Source organism: Bubalus bubalis, chromosome 10 (assembly GCF_019923935.1).
Source record: "Bubalus bubalis isolate 160015118507 breed Murrah chromosome 10, NDDB_SH_1, whole genome shotgun sequence".
NCBI lineage: Eukaryota > Metazoa > Chordata > Mammalia > Artiodactyla > Bovidae > Bubalus > Bubalus bubalis.
Window position 1 is genome coordinate 9,620,850 of NC_059166.1, and position 15,688 is coordinate 9,636,537.

Consider the following 15,688-nt stretch of genomic DNA (forward strand, 5'->3'; position numbering starts at 1 on the left):
CCAACACTTGGCATTCTTTTGTGTCTGGCCTTAGTTGCTCAACCTATGCTGAGAAGTTACATGCACACTGTTGTTACAGCTGGAGTTCACTCATTTCATGGCTATATAATATTCCTGTGACTGTTGCCCAGTTTATTTACCCCACTCTACTACGGGCAGCCATCAGCGGCCCTGGTGAGGATAAAGCTGCCGTGTACACATCTCCTGGTGCATGTGTGCATGCACTTCTGTAGGGATATAACCAGGGGTGGAGAGTTATTCAAGTAGATAATGCCAAACTGTTTTCCAAACTGGTCTCACCAGCTTTCACACCCACCAGCAGTGTGTGAGTTTCAGAAGCTCCTTCTCTCACCAAGAAGACACACAGTATCCTTGGTCTTTCTAATTTTAGCCTTCTGGTAAGTTTATTCACTGTGGTTTTAATTTGTATTTCTTATTACTCATAAGATGAAGTGCTTTTCTTTACACTCACTGATGATTCAGATATTATCTCTTTTGTGAGTTGTTGTTGTTCAGTCGCTCAGTTATGTCTAACTCTTTGTGACGCCATGGACTGCAGCACGCCAGGCGTCCCTGTCCATCACCAACTCCCAGAGCTTGCTCAAACTCATGTCCATCAGGTGGGTGATACCATCCCACCATCTCATCCTATCCTTCCCTCTCCTCTTGCCCTCAATCTCTCCCAGCATCAGGGTCTTTTCCAATGAGTCGGCTCTTCACATCAGGTGGTCAAAGTATTGTAGTTTCAGCCTTAGCATCAGTCCTTCCAGTGAATATTCAGGGTTGCTTTTCTTTAGGATTGACTGGTTTGATCTCCTTGCTGTCCAAGGGACTCTCAGGAGTCTTCTCCATAGTTTGAAAGCATCAATTCTTCGGCGCTCTGCCTTTCCTATTGCCCAGTTCTCCCATCCATACATGACCACTGGAAAAACCACAGCTTTGACTAGACGGACCTTTGTAGGCAAAGTAATGTCTCTGCTTTTTAATATGCTTCCTAGGTTTGTCATAGCTTTTCTTCCAAGGAGCAAGCATCTTTTAATTTCATGGCTGCAGTCACCATCTGCAGTGATTTTGGAGCCCAAGAGTCTGTCACTGTTTCCACTGTTTCTCCATCTATTTGCCATAAAGTGATGAGACCAGATGCATCATCTAAGCCATGATCTTAGTTTTCTGAATGTTGAATTTTAAGCCAGCTTCGTGAGGGACATTACCAAATCTCCCATTTGTCTACTGGTTTATCTTTCTTATCAATTTGTATGGGTTTTCCCATATTCTAAAATCCAGCCCTTTCTTGGCTATACACGTTCATATCTTCGACTTGTTTTTCCTTTTTAATGACTTCTGTTAAACCAAAGTTCTTTTTTTTAGGGTAGTCAAACTTGTCAGTCTCTTCCTGTATGTGTCTTATTTCAGAAATCCTTCCCTACCCGAGGGGTATGAAGATTTTCTCCTGTGTTACCTTTTAGAAGCTTTATTGTGTTGTCTTTCACATTTAAACTTGTAAACCATCAGAAATAAATTTTTTTTAGATTCAATACAGTAGAAACTTTCAACTGGATAAAAGTAGAAAGAAAAATATTTTAATAAACCCCTATAGATCCAGCTTTAAAAATTATCAACTTTTCACCAAACTTGTTTTATCTGGTCTCCTCCATCCTACTTTTATTTCTTGTTTATTTTAATGGAAATCTCAAATATAATATCATTTCACATATAAATACTTTACTATGTATCTTTAACAGATAAGGGCCATGTCTTAAAAACATTACCAAAATACCAACATCAAACCTAACAAAATCAACAGCCTGTTGTGAGGCAGTGATCACGTTTATTTTTCCCAGAGACGCCATCCAACGGAGATGCCAGCCAACAGAGATGCCATCCAATGGAGCACCACTGATAGACAAGACTGCCCATCCCCGCCGTCCTCAGACCCATTCTTGTCATAAATCAAGGGCCCATTCTATTCTACTGATCTGCTTTTAAAATATTTTAGCTTTATAATGAGTCTCAAAATCCAGAAAAGTTTTCCTCCCATTTCATGTTCATTTTAAAGAGTATCTTGGCTATCCTTGGAGCTTAAATTTTCTATGGAGGACATCTTTTCAGTTCTTCAATTCATAAAACATAGTGCTGGAATACTTATTGAGGTCTTCTTTTTATTTCTCTCAGCAGTGTTTCATGGATTTTAACATATATTTACATTTTTCTGTAGGTTCTTTTGTGTTTTCTATGTCCAACCATCTATATGAGCTACTGTTGCCCAGAGAATCACAATTTTTAATAATTTTCTAGTTTTATACTGTCATTTAGCAGGTGAGAAAATTGTGGCCCAAAGAAATTAATGTTTTGGTCAAGGTCATGGAGGTAGTCAGAAGCAGAGCCTAGACTAAAACCAAGTGCCCTGGCTCCAAGTTCTTTCTTGTTGCTCTTGCATATATATATACATATATATAAAGTCTATAATTTGCATAAAGCACAACCTTTAGAAATGCTTCCTGTTTTCTTGTTTGTTTTGGGGTTTTTGGGCCATACCACGCAGATGATGGTATGTCAGTTCCCCAATAAGGAACTGAACCCGGGCCCCCGGCAGTAAGAGCGTGGCGTCTAACCAGTGAACCGCCAGGGAATTCTCTAGAAATGCTGCCTCAACAGAATCCTAGACGATCAAACAAGCCCTTGTTAAAGTCCTGTGCGCCAGCAGCATTAAGGCACCAACTTGGAGGGTTAAAAACTGTTAAAATAGTTTTAAAACTATAAAAACAGTTAAAAATAGTTTTTTTAACTGCTATATATTACATTTTGACATGTAAGCATTCACTCTGAAATGCAAAAAGACTACAAATATTTAAATGGAATGATCTCTAACCTATAAATTACACAAAGCATGACCAAACAAATGATTGCATACAATGGAAGACTAAGGTGATACACAGCTATTTCCAAAGCAGACAACAATAGTGAGATGACAAGCAGCCAACTTCTTCTTGATTTTCAAATGAGAACAGTGACTACGGACAGAATGACTGCCCACGGGGTAGAGGCAGACCTGGAGAGACAACACAGTTCTGGACAAACAAGGTGGCTTTGAGAAAGCAGCTTCACTTATGAATTTACTTTTCATTACACTATTTACACTGTAAGGTCAAGATATGATCCTAAGAAATCATTCACACTATTCCCCTAACTTCACGCTGAAAATATCCTACACAGCTCGGTGTCTATCCTATATTTAAGAGCATTGAGGAAAAAGCCCCGCATCCTATCACATCCCTCACCCCCGTCCTCACTGGGCCAAATGGTTCCCGGTTTGCAGAAAACCATTCTGACAAACTCCTTGCTCACATGCTGTGACTACTTTACTATTACTTAGAAATAGCCAACTAATCAACATGATTTAAATTCCTTGGTATGAATGTGACAATTCTCAATATCCTCTAAGATTATAATAAAATGTCCTACCTTCTCATCTCGGAAATTTAGAAACTGCTGGAAGACCTCACTCTCTGAGATTACCGGGTGACGGCACATCCTGGTCATCCAGGCCTGAAGCCGCTCCATGCGCATTTTGATAAACTCTTCTTCAAAGCGACCTGCAAGAGACATGCCAAGAGTGATGTGTGACTCTGCCTACGAGGAATCACTGTTACCCAGATGGAAAGGCTGTTCATATGGCTACTGGCAGAGAGTTACTCAGTAAAAGGTAAACCATGGTAATTTTTCAACAACCTAAAAACAAGCAACACAGTGGATGTTCAAAGGGCCAGAAGAAAGGTACTCCACAAATCCAAAAACAAATTTTATCTCAATATGAAAAACTTTCTCTTTCTTATAAACTAACATGCCAGTGCCTGTATGATCATATGAAGCCTTACAGGCAAGAAAGGGGTGATAATATGGAAATTAACAAGCAACTCTTATCAAGAAGGTGAAATTTCTATATTTATAAAAATGTATCTAAATACAATATAATCTCAGATATACAGAATTAATTTAAGTATTATGAAAAGTAACACAAACTAGTTTTTTTCCCTGTTTTGCTTTTTCAACTACTTAAATGAAAAATAGAAAATGCAATTTTTCCATGAATGCAATAATGAAAGCTGCTATCACAGAACTTAAGGCCATCATAAAACAAGAGCATAATGGGTGATATTTCTGTTTTAAAAATAGAAAATCAAAAAAATAAATAAATAAAATAAAAGTAGAAAATCAGTTTAACAAACCTTACAAACCAAACATCAAGTGAACACAGAATTTTTTTTTATAAGCCTAATAAAATCACTATCAGTTAAAAGGTTTCTGGAGATGGAAATTCTGGCTATAGGTGAGTTTGATAATAGCTAATCCTAGAAAGTGAAGAGGAGCTAAAAAGCTTCTTGATAAAAGTGAAAGAGGAGAGTGAAAAAGCTGGCTTAAAGCTCAACATTCAGAAAACTAAGATCATGGCATCTGGTCCCATCACTTCATGGGAAAGAGATGGGGAGACAGTGTCAGACTTTATCTTTTTGGGCTCCAAAATCACTGCAGATGGTGATTGCAGCCATGAAATTAAGACGCTTACTCCTTGGAAGGAAAGTTATGACCAACCTAGATAGCATATTGAAAAGCAGAGACATTACTTTGCCAACAAAGGTCTGTCTAGTCAAGGCTATGGTTTTTCCTGTGGTCATGTATGGATGTGAGAGTTGGACTGTGAAGAAAGCTGAGTGCCGAAGAATTGATGCTTTTGAACTGTGGTGTTGGAGAAGACTCTTGAGAGTCCCTTGGACTGCAAGGAGATCCAACCAGTCCATTCTAAAGGAGATCAGTCCTGGGTGTTCTTTGGAAGGACTGATGCTAAAGCTGAAACTCCAGTACTTTGGCCACCTCATGCGAAGAGTTGACTCATTGGAAAAGACTCTGATGCTGGGAGGGATTGGGGGCAGGAGGAGAACGGGAGGACAGAGGATGAGACAGCTGGATGGCATCACCGACTCGATGGATGTGAGTTTGAGTGAACTCCGGGAGTTGGTGATGGACAGGGAGGCCTGGCGTGCTGCGATTCATGGGGTCGCAAAGAGTCCGACACGACTGAGCAACTGAACTGAACTGAACTGAATCCTAGTCCTAAAAAGCAACTAGAAAGCCAAACAAAAGCCACAAAAACTAAGTGCTGTGGAAATCAACCAGAGGCACAGAGCCTGTGAGAAGTGTCTATGCTCCCAAACTGCTGACCTTTAGGCCAGAAGAGGGGATTCCGGGGTGCTCTGGCCTGGGACTGCGCCCCATCTCTGTACTCCATTCTACTTCCTTTACCACAGAATCCACCCCATGAAAGTCTTACATATTAATCTAGGAAAATATGTGCAGAATCTGTATGCTGAAACATATAAAACCCTACATGAAAATCAAATATGACATATGTAAGTTCTTGCACTGGAACACTACATAGTAAGATTTCAATCCTCAGAGGGTGGCCAGGCGGCTGGGACTGACTGAGCAGGGTTTTCCTTGCCAGTGAACCGTGTAGAGTAGCTGCCGGTCTCCTGTCTTCTCTTCACCATGGCTGCCTCTGATATCGAGGTGAAGGAACTAGAGAAGCGTGCCTCAGGCCAGGCTTTTGAGCTGATTCTCAGCCTTTGATCAAAAGAATCTGTCCCAGGATGTCCCCTTTCCCCTCCTAAGGAGAAGGATCTTTCCCTGGAGGAAATTCAGAAGAGATTAGAAGCTGCAGAAGAAAAATGCAAGTCCCATGAAGCTGAGGTCTTGAAGCAGCTCGCTGAGAAACAAGAGCACGAGAAAGAAGAGCTTCAGAAAGCAACAGAGGAGAACGACGTCAGGAAAATGGCGGAAGAGAGGCTGACCCTTAAGACAGAAGCCGGCGAAGAGAACCGGAAGCCGGCGCAGAGAACCGAGGGGCAAGCGGCTGCCAAACCCAAGTGTTTGCGAGAGGAGGACAAGCGCACTGCAGCAGTGCGGAAGAACAAAGGACCCAAGGATCCTGCACGGGAGACTGAAGCCGACTTCTCTGTTCTGAGAACTGGCTTCCTCCCCATCCCCTTCCTAAATATCCAAAGGCTCACTGGCCAGTGTCATTTTACTTTTGCCCTCCTGACAAATATTCTACAGGCTGATGTAGGACTGTATAGGTAGATCCAGATGGTATGATGTTGTTTTAGGGGCTAAAGGGGAAGAAACGAAAAGTGTTTTACTCTAAAGTGTTGAAGTCTTTCTACTGTAGCTGTTTCTGGTTGCGTCTTTCCTACTTGAGTACGCCTGGAGTGCTGGGCTAACGGCTAGCACGGGACTGGCTCCGTGAAAAGATTTCTGTGAAACGGGCTTGTAGTGGCTTCTTTCAAATTGTTAGATGCTGAATATCTGCTCACTTTAAAATCCCAATTCCGTCCCGATCTTATGGACGCTACTTGAATGGTTAATAAAACTGCACAGTGCTGCTGGTGGCAGTGGGAAAAAAAAGATTTCAGTTGTCCCAAAACTGGTCTACAGAATTAATGCAATTCCAATAAAAACCCTAGCATGATTGTTTATAGGTATCTGACTATAAAAGAATCATGCTGATGCTTAAAATGTACATGGAAAGGCAAAAGAAAAAGAATAGCTAAAAACAATTTTGAAACAGAACCAAGCTGGAGGATTTATATACCTGACCTCATTTCTGTATTATAAGGCTACAATAATCAAGGTGGTGTGGTATTGGCAAAAGGACAGACATAAATCAATGGAACTGAAAAGAGTCCAGAAATAAACCTGCGCAAATATGCTTAATTGATTTTTTGACAAAAATGCAAAGGAAACTCAACAGAGAAAGGATACTCTCTTCAATAGTCCAAGAACCACTAGATGACCAGATTTATAACATAAACCTCCACCACCTCACACTTTATACAAACCTTAACTCAAAATAAACCCTAGACCTAGATGTTAAACTGAAGACTACAAAACTAGACCCCCCTCCTGTATATTAAAACACTTCAAATTCTGCACGTACTAGGAGCAGAGACTAATAAGTACTGCAGAACCTTGGACACTGTGCAGACGGTGACCCACCTCACAGACAGAAGACACCCTGGAAGTCAGCACAGACCTAAGGGCTATACTGATTTCCGTGTTATGAGCAAGTCAACTATACAAGAGTTTATAACCTACTCATTGGTTAGAATTAATTAAACAGTCATTCTTAGTTCTCCTAAAATTTTTTTCTGACACAATTGGTCTATTTACAAACTGTGACTTCAGATATTATCTTGTTCTTGTGAGGACAGGCTTATCAGGTTCCAGAGAATTAAGAAAAAGGAGAGAAGGGATTTCCATCTGCCCATTTCCTATGACCCTGACCTAGGTTTTCATGAAGTATGTTAATATACCAGTTTGACCCCCAGAAATAAAACCAGATTAATTCAATGTTATTCCGTAAAGAATAAAATCCATAAACAAATTAGAAAAATCTCAGCTCTAAGCTTTCCATGGACGGATTATCGAGTGCACAGAAACGTCATGACATCATCTACTTGGTATTCCTTTTTCTCCTCTCCAGGATTTAAGGGAAGGGCGTTCATACAATAATGATGCTGTGGGCATCTCGGGCACGACGCAAACAAGAGAAGGGGGAAACAGAGCGGCTCTGTGCCGCCTGGTTTCCTCGGCATGCGGCCCAGTCAGGGAATCAAAGCCCAACTTTCTTCGGACTGAGGGGCTGTTGCTTCTGTGCTTTTCTCTGACATCCCCTGGCTTCAGGCCTGACTTTTTTTTTTTTTTTTTTTTAAAAAAAGAACCTTACTATGGGAGAACCATGACTCCATGATGCTTTAGGGTAGGCCATCGGTTATCTGATTCCAAATAAACAGTGTATTAAAACCGAAAAAAATAAGAGAAACCCCCACAAGTCTAAGATAGCTCATTAATCCATTTATTTCAACATCATGGAGAACATATTATGCTAACCAAGCTGATAAAGGAGAGTTTAAAATTCAAACTTGAAAATGTGGAGAAAGGCAGAACTCAAGTTTTCATGGAAAGAAATCTAAATTTTTAGAAAGAGAGCTATGATTAAAACAATATGGATGACAGAAAGGAGGGACAGTGAGGATACGCAGTGGGCGCAGGACTGGGGTGGGTGACACGTCTGAGTGGGAGGAAGCAGCCACGCACCCAACCTGCCACCTGGGCTCCTTGAGGGGCTGCCTGGGTGTCACCCCCGGGAGGGCAATGCAGGCCCACTCCTCCTTTCTGCTAGGACAATGTGAAAATTTTGAAAAGTTTCCCCCCCGCCAAATCAAAATTTAAAAAATTTCTTAAAAACGGTTTCATCTCTTCAAACATTTCGGAGATGCATACACACTGCACAAAGCAAAGCACAAAGCCACGCTTAAGAAGAATAACTCCCTTACCCTGCGTCACCGGTTCTGAGGATTAGTCCTCATCGCACGGTGTGAGCTCTGGAATCACATCACATCCCTTCTCAGCACTTCTGAGCAGCACCTGTGCATGTCTGAGCTGAGAGCACCCGTGCGTGAGGGGCCAGGGCACACGTGACGCCTGGCACATCAGGACCAACCTCCCTGCAGGCTGGGCCACCTGAGTGGGCCCTGCCCAGGCTGGGGCAGCCCCCAGCCCCTCTCTCGTCTCTTTATCTCACTCCTGCTGAGTGAGGACCGAATCCTCTCCAGCCCCCCAGACCTCTCGGGCCCGGCTCCCCCTCCACGCTCCTCACGGGCCCAGTTGAGCCTGTCCGTTCCTCCTGCACCGTTCCAGCTCCCAGCTTTCAAGTCTTACTCTCATCTTTGATCCTTCTCTCTCTGTTTAAGAGCTTCATGTATTGCAATATTTTCTAACTAGACATGGAGACTCTAATCTCTACATGAAGTTCAGCTTCTTTACAAACTTTTATTCCAAGACAAACACACTGACTCCTAAGTACTAACATTCCAGTTTATAGATTAGGCGAAAGGGTTAAAAAAAAAATCACTGATCATTCTCAAAACAGACATAGGAAAAACACTCTCTGACTGCACATTTATGAGGAGCTCTGGTAGCACTGTGGATTATTTACTAGGAGATTACTTGGGGGTGGGGGTGGGAATGACATGTAAATAAATTAAGAAAAGGGACAGGGTGATTATTAATGATAAATAAAAATATTTAAATATTAGTAGTCACCAAACTAACTGAGTAGAGAACTTGGTAAATTCCTACATTAACACTTAGAAGCTCTGTGGCATCTACATCTGGTGTTTACAGACTTGTGATGAAAATGACAGGGGCTTCCCAGGTAGCGTGGTGTTAAAAGAACCCGTCTGCCAATGCAGGCGATGCAACAGACATGGGTTTGATCCCTGGATTGGGAAGATCCCCTGGAGGAGGAAATGGTAATCTGCTCCAGTATTATTGCCTGGGAAACCCCATGGACAGAGGAGTCTGGCAGGCTACAGTCCACGGGGTTCCAAAGAGTCCGACAGGACTGAGCACAGCACCGTCAATGAAAATGACAGCTGGGGTATGTAATGTGTTTACATTATTTGGGTCATACATTTTAATTTCTACCTTAGACTATTAGAAGTATTCTGTTTTTCTAATTAGAATTATACCTGTTTTTCCCAGGTGTCATTTTTCACATATAAAAAAGGCATGTATTTCTCTTATAGGAAAGGGTGAGCAATAAAGACACAGGGACTGGAAAAGGTGTAGCAGCAAAGACACAGTGACTTTGTCAGGATTCAAGATACACATGTGCGTAGGGACTCTTGACAGAAAAATTTATGAAACCTTTTTGTTAGGTGTTTAGGCAATTTCCAAATATGTGAACTACGTGTGTGTGTATCTATATATGTATTTATGGCTGCAGTTAGCTGCTGTTTCCAGCTCCCGCATCTCACTCCACTAGAGGATGGAAAGTGCCATTTCTGATTTTCGTTAGAATACTCTCACTGGAGTCTTTTCACTTGTTGTCTTGAGTTCTGTCACACACACACTCACCTGTGACTTGCTTATCAGGAAGAGATGGGATTGGAATGGCTGACCCAAACTTAACCAGCAGACGCTCATATAACCAGTCAAAGTGTTTATACCTGTGGTTTACTGATCGATTAGTGTTCTGCAAGAGAAGGAAAGAGAAAAAAAGTTACCAATATCAACTACAGAAAATGAAGAAAAAAGCAAGCCGTTCCTAGTGATGTAAGCACGGTTCTGTTTCGATAACTTAGATACTTACGGTAGGGGTTAACTGATACTCAATGTAGCTCTTCAAACCATACATTTTGGAGCCTTTCCTGGGATCTGCTACCACACAGTCAAACGTAGAGGAAGGGTAAACCCACATCGGGCCATAATCTCCAACCTACACATTGCAGGGAGAGGTGGAAAATCAGTTAACACAATTGATATAAATCATCAAGTGATTCTTTTTAGGGCTGGAAGTCCTTAGAAGAGTCATTCTTGCTCTTCTTTGAGAAATTATCTACATAAATGCTCTCTGTTCTTACTAAGGTTCTATTTGAAAAACACTTAATCGAGAGGCACTTCTGCTCCCGTGTGGGCATCTTAGGCCACAGAGAGGGGCCGAGCTTCCTTTCCTCGAGAGGATGCTGGGCAGGACACAATCTCTCTCCAGTCCAGCTGTCCCAGTTTTATGTAATGAAGGGCTAGCTTTTAAAAATTTCAAATCTACTGCAGACTAATAGCTCTGTGAAAAATAAAACGACACACTTGGCTGTCTCAGCAATGCCAAACTGCCATCAAACTCCCTCAACACTTACTCTCATCTTCTGTATGCCCTAATTCTTTTCCAAGGTGAGAGGAGGAAAAAGTGAGGTGAGGTATGAAAGTTCAGAGGCTACTAGGACAGGACGGTGACTGGGACCTAGAGAGCTTTAATAAGGGACTAAAGGTCTCTGACAACAAGTGCTTAATATTATGATTCTCCAAGAGGGACCCAGGTCCAGAAAACCCTCCTGAAGCTGCAGGGCAGGAACCTTTGAGAGGAGCTTTGGGGAACTTCCCTCAGTGACGGGGCCCAAGAGAGGAGACTCTGACCAACCAGGGCCCAACATCCATGAGGTCATTACTTTACTAGTGGGTAGGGATGCTACACCTTGAAACCAAAGGACCAGGTCTCTCCTTTTTCTTGGTTTTCTGAAGCCTCTATGGCTTTCCTCACGTCCTTTTCCACACAAGAAGCCCACACAGGCAGGCCTGCCTAAAATATGTGGGACAACTCAAATGCCGGGGTCCTTTGGCTCTGTTCCAACACTCTCACGCTTATGACAAAGTCCCATGCTTACGAGAATCTCAGGGGCAGGGGGGCCATGGGCTCTTGATTCTGTGGAATTTTTAAATTTAATAAAAAGAACAGGATACATGTTCAGTATTTACAAAAACATCTGAAGAAAAAAAAAATCTTTAACCTAACCATTCAGAAGATAATCACTCCAAGTTTGCATTCAGGGAAGAAGGATTAAAGGGCTCTTGTCACAGCCATTCTCTCTGGAGTTTTCCAGGATTTCAAGCATTCCAAAGAAGTAGGAACAGGTAATATAAAAAATAGTGTCATTCTTGCAATATTATTGAGTCTCCTAGGATCCAAAGATTATAGAATAAGACTAAATTATTTCCTCCTTAGTTGAGTCCATGGTGATTACATTCAAGGCCCCTTGTCCTCCTGCCCTATTCGCAACTTACAGTTACATGACTAAATCAACAGAGTCAGAAGATAGCTACAGTTCTTTTCTAAAATTTTATCTGGACATATACAGCTAGGTAACACTTAGAAAATCTATCCACAGTCAACATGTGGGTGAAACCACAGAGCCTGTGTCATCTTATGAGCAAGCCTTTCAAAGACGGGTATTCTGAACGGTGTCACTAACTGCCAGCTTTCATTTGCTAGCTCCTTACCATGAACTGGACAATTGATTTAATGAGAGAAAACTATTACCAACACAGAGGAAAAGGGAACTTATTCTGATAACATGCATGTACTCTGCCAAGGTAGAAACCTAAATATCTGAATTGAGTTTATTATCTAAATATGTTTGGCTAGTAGAAAAACAGCATGTAAAAGGTAACTTCAAGATACTTCAGAAAAAGAAATATTATACAAAACACATATATACTATGGGTATTTGTTCAATTACTGGTAGTTTGAAAAGGTAAAAATAAAGAATGCCTAGACAGTAATGGGCATTAATTTATGCTATTTTTTATACTTTTAGTATACTATCAGTTACTTACCTGGAGCATTAAATGTGTTTAAGAATACTTTCTAAATGACTAATAACCTTCTTTAAGATACTATGCAAGAGCTTAATTAGAAACAAAGCAAAAAATAAATAAACTTACAATGATCGGAATTTTCTCTTTGGGTTTTGCCAGTTGCTTGGCCAACAAATACTGTTCCATCCCAGGTTTTGCAAATCCAGGAAATCTAATCATGAGGACAAACGTTCGTGAGTCTTACCCTTTTCCTTGTAAGAATTCTATAGCTCTCATCCACATTTACTTAATACAACAGTTTGAACTTGTTCTGTCTTTCAGATGTACTGGAACTAGGAAACTAAGGTAAATGAAACCTGACGTAATCAGATTGTTCAACAGCCAATTAGTCATTTAATTAAACTTTATCTGGTAAGAGGACAGTTTGACTCCAGAAGGTGTGGTATTTATGGGTGCTCTGAGACACTCTATTACCACACGGAGACCGAAGGGCAGACTAGAGACTGTCTCCCAGGTACAGAGGCAGACAGAAAGTACTGAGCGGATCGGTATAGATGGCTCCATGGAGCGAAGGCCACACGCTAGCATCTTACATCCCAATTAAAGCACTTGTGCACATTCTCCCTCAGGAGGCCACCATTACCCTGAAGAAACTGCCACTGTTCATAAGGACTTGTGCCATTTTCTTCGGAAATTGTCTTTGGAACCTGTCTTCTTAGAGACTTCAAACATAATAAACTTGGCTATTTCCAGAAATCAAATCTACACCCAAAGCAAAGTTCTAAAATGGAAGAAAAGGTGGAATCAATATATACCCACCCAAAGCGCAACTTCTAAAGAAGACAAGATTGAGTTTTAGAATTTTTTTTTTTTAAATAAACAGGGTAAAAATGTTCAGAAAGCAAAACACCTAAAATAGGAAAAGAAATCTTATTTCTACAAAAACCAGCCATATTACGTCTGATTTCAATCCTAAAGCAAGCTAAAGGCCAATGTGACGCTCACAGGGGCCCATATCGTTTCCTTCACCTCCCTGGGCTTCAGTTTCTCCGAGAGTAAAAGAGATCATATGTACCACAAAGGGGTGTGAGAGCACCATGAGAGAAAACACACAAACTGCTCTGCACAAAGCCTGGTCATGGTAATAGATCAATACGCGGTAAAACATTTAAAAGAAAGTTATCATTATTATTTTTAGCCTTCCTGTGACATCAACAATGAAACAATGTCATGAGTTGATAAAGGTAAAAAAGAGTATTTGGCAGATTATTAAATGGAACATATATTTCACTTAAAAAAAAAAAAAAGCTTTCAAGCTAAGAGCCAAATAAAAAAAATAGACACGATCAAATCACGCCCCAAACTTTGTGATCACTGGAAAGAGAAACAGCCTCTCTGTCTCATCACAGCCTCTCATACGGGAGCCCCATTCCCCCAGCTCTTACACCTACTTGTTAAGTGGCAGCTTCATGGAAGAGCTGCTGGCCCGGCTGTTTCCTCGCTGAGCACCTCCTGCTTCTGCCGACTCTGGATCCTTGAAGTAGGGAGATGACTTGGGCTCATCCCAGTCTTCGTCCCAGTCATCGTCATCACCAGTTGCTGGAGGTGAGAACAGAAGATTTTTGGTAAAGAGAGACCAAATAAAGACGGGATGACTTAATCTTCTGGTAACAGCTACCAACTGGCTTAACCAGTTTTTTAAAGAAGAAGAAAAGGGTACATGGTCAGGATTACAATAAAGATGTGAAGAATACAGGCTCTGTTGTTACGCTTGTGAGTTACAGTTTTGAGTCTTGAGGATTCTGCCTTTTGGCACAAAAGACAAGTCAGAAACAACTTAAAGAGGGCTGTTGGCCCAAGTAACTTCAGATAAATGTCAATGATAAAAACACTCTGGAGGGCCTTCCCTGGTGGTCCAGTGGTTAAGACTCCATGCTTCCAATGCAGGGGGCTCAGGTTCAATCCCTGGTCAGGGAACAAAGACCCCACATGCCATGCAGTGCGGCCAAAAGATGCCAAGCAAACCCTCGTTGGTGCACAGGTAAGGTCTGCTAGAGGCCTGGCTGTGCTGTCCTGCTCTTAGTCATGTCTGGCTCTCTGCAACCCCATGGACTGTAGCCCGCCAGGCTCCTCTGTCCATGGAATTCTCTAGCCAAGAATACTGGGGTAGGTAGCCCTTCCATTCTCCAGGGGATCTTCCCAACCCAGGGATCTAATCCATGTTTCCTGTGTTTCCTGCATTGGCAGGTGGACTCTTTACCCCTGGGCCACTTACACATTGATAAACCTAGCTTTATAAACTTGCAAATAAACAGGTCAAATACCCTTTAAGCCAAGAGACTGGGGAGGACAAAAGGGTGACAGATCTTTGAAAAGGAATTGCGTAACGAATAATAACGCAGGCCAGAGAAGGACGAGGCGGTGGAGGAGAAGGGACAAGTCATGACTAAACCAGCGTTGGGAGCCTAACATTCTAGTGATCCTCTCCGTGTCAGATGGGGTGCTGCCAGCTTTCCTCCCGCCCACCCGCCCTCTGCCACTGTTCTCTGCCTCCGTCTCCCACCTCTGAAGGCCCAAGGTGTCCCTTCAGCATTAGGCAGGAAAGTGCCCTGGGGTCTCCTCCCTGAGAGTGGCACCACGATAAGCCCAGAGACAAATGTCAAAAGGAAAAAGAAAAGACTAGAAGGTATCAGAAAGATCTGGGCCAGGATTCCAGCAATACCACGTCACTGCAGAAGTGATGTCAGCAGTCTGGTCTGAACCCAACCCCCGACTCCTGGGCCAGGTGGGAGCCAGAGAGCAGCACCTGCGCCCTTCAAGGCTCCCGACCCACGCCCCCTGCCATTCAGCACACTCAGTTCTGGGCATAATGAGCTCAGACAGGGGTCATTACAAAACAATGGGTGGGTCTCTTAATTTCAGAACAGACATAAATAACCTTTCTTAATTCCTTAACTGTTTCTCCTTTTAGAAAATCTTCCTTTGCCTCAGTGTTTCCATTAAGCACCGGGGAGTCAAACAGGGAGTTCAGGAAATGATAGAACAGCTAAGTCAGAGGTCATAAACTGGCAGGTGATAAACCACAGTCAATCCATGTGCATATTTTTTTTTCGTCCAAGATTTAAAAACAAATGTGTGTTAATAGCGAGGATTTTAAAGTGGGAAGTTGACAAAAAAATCGAGATTTCCAGCCTCTCTGGAGGAACACCAGCTCAGTCCTCCTGTGGCGCATCAACCTGCTGCCCACTTCCGTCCTCTGGCAGCCCCAAAGGGTCGCTCTCTTGCTTCACTTTATGAACCTGGTCCCTGCAAGCGTTTGCATGCTGACAAGGTTCTCCTTGACAGGGAGCTGAGAGTGGACTAAAGAGTGTAATTACCTCATTCAGATTCAGAAGAGTCAGTTTGCCATTACTGAGTGAGACCACAGTTCCCGTGATTAAACCCCTTCGACCGGGATGCCCTCTAAGGGTGCCCCTCC

General features: G+C 42.3%; 1 protein-coding gene, 1 non-coding gene and 1 pseudogene across 3 annotated transcripts in view; 2 read left to right on the forward strand and 1 right to left on the reverse strand.

Moving 5' to 3' along the window:
- SNX9 (sorting nexin 9) overlaps positions 1 to 15,688 on the reverse strand; it is an 89,077-nt gene that overhangs the window by 18,112 nt on the left and 55,277 nt on the right. For both annotated transcript variants that reach the window (XM_025294338.1, XM_025294337.1), the window contains 5 exons: positions 13,662 to 13,809; positions 12,337 to 12,421; positions 10,211 to 10,336; positions 9,976 to 10,093; positions 3,463 to 3,593 (listed from right to left, as the gene is read on the reverse strand). In XM_025294338.1, the coding sequence (XP_025150123.1) occupies positions 3,463 to 3,593; positions 9,976 to 10,093; positions 10,211 to 10,336; positions 12,337 to 12,421; positions 13,662 to 13,809 (608 nt within the window). The remainder of the gene's footprint in view (positions 1 to 3,462; positions 3,594 to 9,975; positions 10,094 to 10,210; positions 10,337 to 12,336; positions 12,422 to 13,661; positions 13,810 to 15,688) is intronic.
- LOC102406683 lies at positions 5,545 to 6,135 on the forward strand (annotated as a pseudogene).
- On the forward strand, positions 14,115 to 14,187 carry TRNAW-CCA. Its single transcript has one exon. It is a non-coding gene; the product is annotated as a tRNA-Trp (tRNA).